Source organism: Rhincodon typus, chromosome 4 (assembly GCF_021869965.1).
Source record: "Rhincodon typus isolate 14 chromosome 4, sRhiTyp1.1, whole genome shotgun sequence".
NCBI lineage: Eukaryota > Metazoa > Chordata > Chondrichthyes > Orectolobiformes > Rhincodontidae > Rhincodon > Rhincodon typus.
Genome location: NC_063335.1, coordinates 70,214,487 through 70,226,763, shown reverse-complemented (window position 1 = coordinate 70,226,763; position 12,277 = coordinate 70,214,487). Strand labels below are relative to the sequence as shown.

The 12,277-nt window shown below is 38.0% G+C and overlaps 1 protein-coding gene across 1 annotated transcript in view; it reads right to left on the bottom strand.

The window, feature by feature from the left end:
- Nucleotides 1-11,447, bottom strand: part of garem (GRB2 associated, regulator of MAPK1) — a 120,021-nt gene extending 108,574 nt beyond the window's left edge. The window contains exons 1-2 of the mRNA XM_048596322.1: nucleotides 11,096-11,447; nucleotides 4,340-4,480 (exon numbers count right to left, since the gene is read on the bottom strand). Of these exons, the coding sequence (XP_048452279.1) occupies nucleotides 4,340-4,480; nucleotides 11,096-11,204 (250 nt within the window). The 5' untranslated portion in view covers nucleotides 11,205-11,447. The remainder of the gene's footprint in view (nucleotides 1-4,339; nucleotides 4,481-11,095) is intronic.
- Nucleotides 11,448-12,277: the final 830 nt, after the last annotated feature.

Below are 12,277 nucleotides of genomic sequence, written 5' to 3'. Positions count from 1 at the left end.
TGTCAACTTTCCTGCTCCTCTGATGCTGCTTGGCCTGCTGTGTTCATCCAGCTCTACACCTTGTTATCTCAGATTCTCCAGCATCGGCAGTTCCTACTATCTCTATCAAAAACTTCTTAACAGTCATCACATAGTTTTGATACTCACTAGCACAGAAGTTAAGTCATTAGAATGAGAACACAAAAAGCGATCTTACTTTAACAAAGTGAGAATAAATTAATCACCTCAGACCAATGATTAGCAAGTTTCAGCGATAATTTTGGTGCAGCTAAATTTAACTTAAAATTTCTATCAAGGGCACACTGAAGGAAACCCAGATTGATTATCCTGTAGGGTATAATCTGGTAGCTCATCAGCTGTCAAAATTTGGACAGTATTTACCAGCGGCAGATAAACAGCTTCCTCCAAAAAAGAAGAATTAAAAAATGTTCACACAAGCTACTTTAATTCGGTCAGCAAAACCAAGTTTCACATCAAACTAATTATGACTCAACTGACAGTGAGATGAGATGTAAACCAGTCGCCGCCACCCCCCCAACCCCCAAATTGCTTAATTTTATTTGACAACATCATTAACGTCACACTCAACACTGACTCCCAAAGACAAGTCTGGAAGGTAAAGTATACATGGTGCAAAGAGAAAGCCTGAAATATCCAATATTATTTTGGCTATTATGACTTGTAAAGGCCTTTTGAAGTCACCAGGCCTGTCTAAAGACCAAGGTCAAATGGACTCCATGCAATCATAATATTGATTGAGGAGGAAAAAGAACACCACTCTCCAATTTCAGGAATGTTACACTTACACCTAGCTTCAAGAAGGGAGATAATTTCCAGAATTCTATTTATCTCAGTATTTCCCGCTTGTCCAAAGCAGGGAAATTCCAAACACATGCTCCTGAATTATTGACTGTGTATGTCTCTGGGAAGATCCCCTCTGCCAAACTGTGGATTTAAACCTTTTAAAGGAATCACTAACATGGTTCTTTTTTGTAAAGAAAACATTACAAACTCACTCATTTATCAATGCAAGCAAATCAGAGATCCTTTGTGGATTGAGTTCTTAGGGTTTTGACGTCCAAGAAATTTCTTCATAATCCTGCAACAGCTTTATGACGACATGACTGCAACTGTCTTGAATGGGAGATCTGAAACAGATGCCTTCAAAATCCAGACTATGGTCAAGCATGTCTGTGGGTAGCCCATAACATTTAAAATCTGAGTGGCTATTTAATTCAAAGACCAAATGGTTTCTGGCTCCAAATTAAGTGCTAATTGTAAAATCTGACCTCAGTTGCCTCTGTGCCAAACTGACCACCGCAGGTATTCATGATCTAAATCCATAAAGACGGCCTCAACCGTGATCTTGAGTTCATGTCGTGCTACAGGTGACTCCACCACACAATTCTGTATCTGTAAAATCTTCCTTACTGTCCTGTTTTGACACCATCACCTTGATAAATTGTTAAGATTTTTCTACCTTAATTAGTTTGTACAGTTTTGGATTACTTGTTACTTTGATTACATCCTTGGCATGCGACTCTTATACCTATCATGTTATTCCAGTCATTTCGTTTGTCTCCAACACAACCTTATTTTTAATTATTTCTCTGCCTCATTTAATCGGATTGTAGGTCATCCCTTCGCTTGTTATTCAGCTGTTGACACCTTACTCACACCATGAAACATTCTTGATCACCTGCAGTGACCTATTATTTGGCTTGACCACTCTCACTATTTGTATGATCTTTTGATCCCTCTGCCTATAAATTCTGTGCCTGTGTGCTCCTCTCTTACTTTATCTGATGAAGGCACAACACTCCAAAAGCTTGTGATTTCGAATAAACCTGTTGGACAATAACCTGGTGCTGTCTGACTTCTGACTTTGTACAGCACTGCAGTGTCATTGACCACTCTGTTGCAGATATATAAGCTCTTGGTGATCCCTTCAATTCTGCATGCAAGAAAAACTTAGCCTGACCCTGAATTCTGCCAAAAGAAGTCATATCAACTTACGCGATCTGTCAAATATTCCACCTCCCACACATGTTGAAGACAACATTCTAGAACATATTGTGCACTTCTCATACGTTAACAGTCACCTCTCTCAAAAGGCCACTATTGGTGAAGAGATCAAACATCAGATCAGATGTGCCAGAAAGTGTTTTGACAAAGACCTCAACCAGTCATCAAACATCCAATTGTACAGAGCGGCTGCCATCACAATACTCCTACAGCACAGCAAAAATTGGACTGTATCAGCAATACAGAAGGGAAGTTGAGAATTTCCAAAGGCATTGCCTCCACTGGTCTCAACAGGAAGATTGTTGAACAAACATTAGTGTACCTCTAGAAGCTGGATCCACAGGTTTGAGGCAAAATTCTTGCAAGATCAACTTTGATGGACCAGCGGCTGTCCGAATGTCCAAAAAAATCAACACAGCCAAGTCTTGTTTTCTTAACTCTCAGTTGATCAACGTCTCAGGAGGACAAAGAAAATGCTTCAAAGACATTTAAACTCCAAAAGAGGTGGCAAAATTGACATTAATGACGGGAGGAGCTTGCTACCAATAATTCAAAGTGGCATCCAACACAGCCCTCAAGCTGTATCACATTTTGAATCACAATATCTTAACTGTAATGCAAAGCATGGCCAAGAAAGAAAGGAAGTAAACCCTGCACACTGGATCTCATACTCCGTGAGACATCCTGTCCCGTGTGCTCAAAAGTATATGTCAAGAATTAGCCTGTTCAGTCACATGAATGCCCATGGCAGGGACCCACAAGAGTAGAAGCATCCTCAAATCAAATGGAGATCAAATAGATATCTTAAAACAAAATCATTGGTTAGCAATGTACGGGATTACATTTAAAACATCCACAGTGAGAAACGACTCATATAAAGACATAGTTCTGAAATATTAATGTGACTCCGAGCAGCCTGTTTATTCCTCCAAACAAATTTGTTATTTGCCAATTCTCAGAATAAAGCTGGGGATGATGTAAACAGATATTGAAATACAGATCAAGTTTGCAACATTGAAAGATTTTCAGTAAGACAAATCATATTCCACAAAGATCAAATAATGTTTCCATCTCATTTTTATACACGATGTTTTTCTTACTAATTTATTCACAGGGTAAGGCAGTGTTGGCATAGTCAGCACTTATTGCCCATCCCTAGAGATACTACCAAGATGGCGTGGCAATTCAGTCAATTCATATGACCGTTAGGAGCTAACCACATTGCTGTGGGCCTGGAGTCACATATAGTCCAAGTAATGATAAGTAGGTTTCCTTCTCAAAAGGCCATGGGTGAATCAAATTTCTTTTTTATCATGGTCAGTATCAATAACATTAGCTTTATTCAGTGATCTGCATTTAAATATCCCAGCTGTTCTGGTGGAAATTTGAGTCTTTGAATCATTAGTCCAAATGCCTGCATTACTTACTAGTCCAGTAAAATAAATTCATTGCTGCCATAACCTTGTTAACTGTTGGCAGCTTTTAATTATCCCAGAACAGGATACAAAACAATTTATTATCACAATAGCATAACACTGTACACAACTGTGATATTTAAACTACTGTCATGGCAGTTCCAAATAATCAGGGAAACAAATGCTCCTATAAAATAAGTAAAAGAGTAAAAGAGTTCATTAAAATTTAAAACATATGTAATCACAAGGCAGCAGGCCAATCTGCAAGGTGCAACAAACGTAACTCAACAAATACAGTATTCACCACTGTCCTAGAACTCAGTGGATAATCTTAGTAGCAAATATCCTAACTTTAAAATCAATGCTATAATGCATTAACTCTCAAAATAACTTGCGCCCTAATTTGATTGCTGTAGGAAATACAGAAAGTTGCATTAATGCATTCAGAACTGCTCACCAGTAGGGGTGGGTAGGTACGTGTGCACCTGTGTGTGAAAGGGAGAGGTGGAATCTAATGCAGAAAAAATATAACAAAGTACTCAACAGTACCACGATGGGTGAGAGCAATAGAAACATACAACTTCTTGGAAATTGTATTTCTCACCTTCAAGAACACAAATTATACTAACTTTCTTTAAAAAGTTTTAAGGCAATGAATAAGGTAACTACAATGGTGGCTATAGGAGCTTAGTTTACAATTCAAAATTTCTTTTTTAAGCAACAGCTTGACAGGCCATACACAAACACAGCAATAAATCTAAGATTTTGATTTTGCTCATGTAAAGAAATAATCCTGATCTTTTCATCATCAACATTAAAAACATATGCTCCTATTTATGATATTATGCCCAAAAAGATTAGCCTTTCTGGTGAAAGTAATGTATTTATCCAAGTCTTACCGCCATAATGAACAGGAATCTCTATTTTTGGTCCTATCACATAGTGACCTTCTTCCAAGCTGTGAGCAGTAATAGTTGTCCATTGTCGGCAGGAATGAAGTAAAACCAAATCATTTTCACGAATCCCTTCCACGGTTTCCCCTACAAGAAAATTTATTTATTATTATAGGTAGCAGATAAACGGCATGAGCTTGTTTGTAATGGAAGATTCTTCAAAATGACATCATCCATCCTAGTGAATAAACCAACAATTTGAACTAAGAAAAACTGAGAGAATTTACCACAGAAATAGACCAGTCCAAACTATTTAAGCCATGTATATGTTCTACAAGAGCTCCCTGCCACTACTCTCCATCTAACTCATTTGTATAATCTTTCTGCTCCTTTTAACCCCTCTTGCACTTGTTCAGCTGTCCCTTAAATATATCCTTCTAATTTCCTCAAATACACCTTGTTCCACATTCAACTATTTTTAGAAAAAACTGCTTGACCATATTGCCTATTGACTTTTTTTTAGTGACTCTTGTATTTAAGTCCTCGAGTTTATTTGAATTATATGTATTCAAATATCATTCATTCTATAATCTTATTTTAATAAGAGGAAACTGAAATTCATAAGTAATGATTTTAAAGCGCTCAAGTTGAGATTTGCATCAGAAATTTACAACTGAATCTCCATTTGCCCTGGAGGACTCAGGCAAGAATTGCAAAAAAACATCAGCTAAAGGTGTGCCCATTCTAGTCTGAGTAAATGGGTGTCAAAATCAGGTCAATGTATTTAAATATACAAGTCTCTTACTGTAATTACAGTAACATTTGATATTTCCATCCTGGTTACTCAACAAACATGCATTATTCAGACTAAGTGCTTCAGATAAAACTGTTCATTATGCTGCCACTTTGAACAAATTCTTTGTTTTTAAACAACGTTCCATGACATCTTTGTCATTTCATTTCTCCCACCTTTTACTTTATTCCCGACCTTCCTTTATGTTCTTCAATGCTTCCCACTTCAAACAGCATAAAGCCCGTCACATAACAGAAAAGGGTCACTGGACTCAAACGCTTTGCTTTCTCTCCATAGATGCTGCTGACATGCTGAATTTCTCCAGTAATTTATGTTTTTGTTACATCTCTACCTTCCTTCAGTTCTGAACAGTCAAACTGGATGGGAAACATTAATTGTTTTTCTCTCCCAGAAGACACTAGATCAGTTGAGTATTCCAACTATTTCTATATTCTAGCTTTCCAGTATCTTCCATAAACTCGTGTGAAAACTTTCCCTCAAATTTAGAAGGAGTTATCTAATGCAAGTTTATAAAAATCATAAAAAGATTCAACAGTAGATACTGAGAAGCTGGAACAGATTTGAGGAAATGACAATCACAAGCAGATTGCCATACAGTGCAAAAGCACTGCAACATTTCTGACAGGGGATTCTAATCAGGGCTCCTTCAGAAACACAGTCATGCTTTCATTCTGACAGTTCTTACATAGTGCAGAACAGCCAGGTGAAGGCAAACCACAATGCCATTTTTGCAGTCAATAAAACATGGAGCTGGAGGAGCACAGCAGGTCAGACAGCATTCGAGGACTGCTGTCTCGAATTTGAAATTTCGGGTCTGGATCCACATCAGTCAGTTGCTGTAATTTGTAATTTAAAGGTCAGCCATTTTCACAGCTTCTGTGAAAGAGTAAACACTCATTGTAAATGTGGAGGTTAGGATGCCAGGTAAGTAGAGTGCCATGGGTAGGGTGTATAGTGCCAGGGCATAAGGTAGCAAAAGGACAACATAAACAATGGTGTGTTTAGCGTAAATTGGGATGGGTTGGAAATATCGGGACTGACAGGAGCTGGTTTGGGGCCTGGAAATGGCTAGGGGTGGGGGCGACGTAAAAAAATTGAAAGTATGCTCCTATATCTAATCATGTTATGGTATGTCACAAGTTGTGGGGGGTGGGGGTCAGCTGAATAATCACTCAAGAGTTAGACTAGGTATTTAGTAATCTAAACTGGTAACTTCTTACTTAACTCTAGCTGAACCCTCTGAATTCTCCAATACTAATTCACCTTTTTGAAATATTCCAGGTACAGGAAAATTGTCCAATCTTCAAGTTCCCAGACAATTCCTTCACAGTCTGTTACTTTGGAGATTCTGTGGGGTTCCCACATGCCCCTCCTATCTATGCTTCAGAAATTATTATCTGGCCATCGAAAAATTTGGGCCGCTATTGCCTTGGTGGAAAATTCTCAAACAAAAAGTGGGGAGAACTGGATATTTCAAGGTAAAAAACACATCTTCACTCAGAGTAGTGGAAATTTAGAACACTTTGTCTGGAGGTTCCGGACATTTTTTAATCCATTCTTAGGATATGGGCATATCTAACTGAGCCAGGATTTATTATCCATCACTAGTTGCTCTTGAGAAGGCGGCAATGAGCTGCTTTCTTGAACTGCTGTAGTACATGTGCTGCAGGTAAACCCACAATGCCAGAGAAGGGAGTTCCAGGATTCTGCCCCAGCAAAATTGGAGGAAAGGCAATATACTTTCAAGTCAGGATTGTGGCTCAACTGAAATTTTCATCAAGGTAAATGGGTCAAAGATGTGCAATCAAAACCAATGCATTCACTTGCCATAATCTGAGTAAATAGCAGAAGAAGTCAACAGACTTAATGGCCTAGCTCCATTCCTACATAAAGTTCAATTTGCAAAACTTATTACATGTTGTGCAATGCAATGTTAAACAGCCGAGATAATGCTCTGACTGTATAGAATTCAAATAGATATGGACACTATTTAATATATGTGCCTGCTATCATTCAAGTTATTTGAAGAACACAAAATTAAACACTAAATACAGTAGCTCATATCAGCACTTCTTTAGAATTATATAACCAACATCGTTACCAGTATCTTTATAATGCAGTAACATGTTGAATTGAAACATTTTCTTACATTACAGTGACTAAAAAAAAAAGTGATTCATCTTAGCTGTGGATATTTAAAATTCTTTCACGGGGTGTGGGCATCATTGGTTGGGCCAACATTTAGTGTCCATTCCTAACTGCCCTAAAGAAGGATTGCACCACGTAGGGATAATGTACAAATATTCCAAATAACTGCAGTTAATTAATTTTATATCGTTTATTAAGGGCCACAGTGATTGCTACTGACTACATTTATAACACATCATGATTGATGCACTATAATCACAAAGGCCCAACACGCTTTTAATATATCTTCTAATCAACTTGCTCCAAGATATTATTTAGACACCTCTAGTGCAGATGGGACTTGAACCAAGATCCATCTCAGAGGCAGGGTTACTACCTCTACTCAGTCTACCCCAAAACATGCTTTTAATGCAGTTCACTTCTGGGCTGCACAAATTTTTTTGCCATCTTCTACTTCTGTGCAAAAGCAAGTAGAAGTCCTAAATCATTTCAAACATCTCCCGTATTAACAAAACAACCAAGTGCCTTCCAAACAGATAAACATTTTGAATCTTCTTGAATATTAATCGCACAAACTAAGTCCAAGGCACATGAAATGAAGTGCTCAAATTTTCTCAATGAATTCCATTTGAAGCTTTTCATGAAAGATTTTGGCAACTTTTAATAATGATATTCTCTGCAAATATTTGATAACTCACAAAATAAAGCATGACCAAACACATTTAAGATTGATTAGATCAACCTATGACCAGCAGCTGAGTTAACCTCAGACTTAAAACAAGTTCTAACTTCTGAACTATGCAATTGTCTTAGACACATCTAAGAGAGTATTAAAAATTTTCAATTAAACATACTATTTTGCTCAATGGTTTAGCAAAGAAGAAAGTTACTAACTAACATAGGTATTCTATGAAAGATATGCACAACTACAGAGTGGCCTTCCCCGCAAATTACTGTAGCATAGTTTATCATGCAAGTTGGAATTTACTCCTAGAAAAATGCATTAGGATGTTAGCAATTTCAGCAAATAGAGCTTAAATCGCATAATCAAACCAATTCAATGCAAGTCATTGATTCGTTTTCTATTATTTCTATTTAGAGAGAAATCATCATCCTTTTGGGTCCTGGCTCAAGCAAAAAAAAACACAAGTACTTGAAACCCATTTTTCTTTTGAAAATACACTTTCCTCTCTACTTTATAGTATCAATACTCAAGACTATGTCAAACATCAAACTATATTTAATAATACTACACAATATTGACATCTGTATAATGATAATACTGCACAGTCTTGATCATTATTCCAAATTTGCAATCCCCAGATCTTGAGCTCATCACTTCAACAATAATTCTAAACCTCATGCAACTATTACTCCTGTACAGTTACACATTTATTTATTCATTTTTATAGAATTGGAAAAGATGAAGGTCCCAAAAATTGAAGTCAGTTCATCAACAATGCTTTGTATGAGTCTATATAAAACTACAGAGCTGGTGTCAGAAACAACTAAGACAATACTTTTCCAGATCAAAAATTGGACTCAGATGTAAACTATAACATTTAGAGAAACACCAACGAGATTCACAGAAATCACTGATTCAGTTCTGAAAACGTTCTGAATGGACTGCCAAAATATAAAAACATCCCCCTATATAAACTATTCAAAATAACTTTAAATTGATTACTAAACATTTGTATACCTAAAATCATTAATTATTCTAGTTTTATGCTGCCTGGCATATTAATTTTTGGCTTCAAATCAGAGATCAATCTTTCTGCAGATAGTGAGCTGGTTGCTACACTTTTTGAAAATACATTTGTCAAAGAATTTTTTAAAAATCCATTAGGCCTTAAAAAGGCTGCATAGAAATTATAGTACAAATGCCCTCATTGTTTTTGCACCAAGAAAAGCTTTCAGCAACATCGAGCTACTTGAATTCCATTTCTCAATTTTTTTATAACCTTTGGTTTACAATAATACATATACGCTTTCCCAGCTCATCTTGTTGAAACAAGAGTCATCAAAAGCAACTAGTACACTTCTGGGGTAAATTATCCGTAATCCTTTTTGCAATGAAAAGTATTCTAAAAATATGACAAAGAGTTGGGGATTGTGTTTCATATTTAAGGCTGAATTGAAATATCTAATTAACATAAACAGAAAGTGCTAGAGAAACTCAGCAGACCTGGCAGCATCTGAGAAGAATTTCAAATCCAATAAAACACAGCACAGTTCAAGAACAGGCATTCAGCCCACCTTGTCCGTTCTGAACATGATGCCATTCTAAACTAATCCATTCTGCTTGCACGCAGTCCTGTATAACTCCAATCCTGAGAGATTTATTATCTCCATACCTTAGGCCACTAACTAATACAAACTGAATAAGTGACTTTCCATTGCCATTGTGCGATTCTAGGAAGTTTAACACATTAAACACAGTATCGGATATTTGAGATAACTATAATGTTGGAAATAATATTGAACATGAAATATTGTCTGTTCAACTTAAATTTCCCCAGAACTCTATTTCACATCTATATCATCCACAGCACTCTGTTGTTTCTACTTGCTATAATATCAAATGTATTTACATCACTGTCATTGTTTCTCAGATTTTAGTCACGAGTTAGGATTGAGATTTACTTTTGAGTATTTTTACCCTTCTTTAGAACTTTAGGTTCAAGTGGAACAGAAAATCGTCCAATCCCAGAGTCAAAGACAGAATAAATAAAAATCAGTAATAATTTAAAACTAAAACATTTTAATGTCTAATATAATTTTGATGTTTGTTCAATCTAGCACAGTAACTGCACTTGACAAGATAATTGTTTCCTACATAATACACTGATTTTACTCTCAATTAAGAGACTTAGAGAAACGCCTTACTACTCCAATCTTCAAACTTCCTGAGCTTGGATTGACTCAAGGGATAAAGCCATGTCAACTGTCACACTGTTTCCTCAAGAGGATTCCTTTTTAAACCAAATGCACTTCAGAACTGCAGAGTTAGGTGGGACGTGATATAGTATTGTATTTCATCCATAAACAAGACGGCAGAGAGAAACAAAATCTACAGAATACGGAACAACATCTACTTCCGGCACAAACTGTCTTTCACCTTTGGACTGCAATACACTGATTTATTAGAAAACTAATATTTGGTTCAGTTACCAAATATCCTGCGGATTATATCTTGCTCATACCATTCGGCAGACCAACTGCGGCTACAAAATTTACAACTTTTAAAGTATTTGTATATATGACCGTAGTTTGACGACAGACATTCTACAAAACTTTCTCATGACTTCCAGGAACGCATAAATCTTGACCAAGGCTGACCACAAAACCTACTAAAAAGATAATTTATGTCTCTACACAGAATTTTAAAACGAAACACGCAAATATGCTGCCTTCTAAACTAAATTAACTCAAATACTCCCTATCGTGTATCAACCTTTACAACTACAGTACGATGTTTCCAGACACAAATTCGAACAAATAGAAAAGTTTAGATATCGATCCAACTTTCACGTAAATACACTTTGAAATTGCTGCTTCTATTTATTATTCTCAATCCTGGCCAATTGAAAACTGCGCAACAAGCGCTGATAAAATCTGCACCGATAACAAATCCCATTCCCGATCTTTTTGAAGATATTTAAAAAGTTTTAATGACTGTGGTTGACGTTTCGAGACCGTGGCCTCAGTCATTGATCCAAGGGGCCCCTGACCTCGACTGGGGACTCATCAGCCTTCCCCTTTACCCAGATCCTGGCCCGGACCCTGAGTTTTCTCACCGCTCTCCAGCCTGACGAGCTGCGGTAACCGGTAGGTGCTGACCAGCAGGTCCAGCGGCCTCGACACGCCGCTCCACTCAATCTCCTTGGTGCCGCTCAGTGTCTCCATGGCGCCCAGCCCCGGTGCTCGATCCCGGGCGGGGGCGGGGGCGGAGGCGGGTGGCGCTCAGCCGCAGGTTTTCCCGGGGGTTGAGCTGCGGCTGCTTGCACTGCTGTCGAGCTGGGCTTGCTGCCGGACTCCCGCAGCGCCATTACCAGGAGTCACACGCTTCACTCCGGGAAGCGGCCGACTTGCCACTCGCACCAAACGACAGGTCAGAGCAGCAACATCGGCCCATCCCAGCCCCACTCCCGAGCGGGGCCCCTCCCCCGACACCCTCCCCCGACACCCTCCCCAGTCCCGAACCAGCCCCTCACCACACAAACCGCCCCCTTCCTCTGCAAGTCCCCTCTCCTGCCGCAACGCTCCAAACTGCAGCCCCTCACCCATTACAGCCTCCCCATTCTGCCCGGTTCAACCCCACCCCATTCCTTCTCAGTAAAGGATTTTAAATTGATAATGTTATGTTGAATGCGAGGATTTCACACCAAAATTGAACACGTTTGTATTTTGGTAGAAATGTCAATATTTATCGTCTTGGTTTTCTGGTCTATTTTCTCCAAATTCCTTTACGTCGATTTTAATAGTTGTTGCGTCTAATCAAAAACTAGGTTTTAAGTAATAGTTTTAATTTGCTGTTTATTCTTGTCGTATGTGCTTTCTGAATAGCCCCAGATGTACTGATGTGTTGTTAAGTGGACAGCTAAATTAATTTCCATAATTGCTGATGTAGTGAGTCTTTTTCAAATGTTCTAATTTCATTCCAGCAGGATTTAAGTAATGTCTCCACAGCAAGGGTGGAGTCAGTGAGTCAGCTTTTATTTGTACGGCAAACAATCAGACTTGTTCTGATGACCCAGACTTAAGGTGCAATTTGAAAGGAAATAAATAGTACAACTGTTTAACTAATGATGGTTCAATTCTGCACAGAATTAAGTGAGAACTCACCTCGCTATTGGTCACTGCAACTTTTGGAAATGTGGCTATTTCTTGTTAGCTGTAGATCACTCTATTTATCCATTTATTGAAATGTTGGGTCAATTTGAAAATGAACGGCCATTTCTCAAATTACTAAGTGGGAA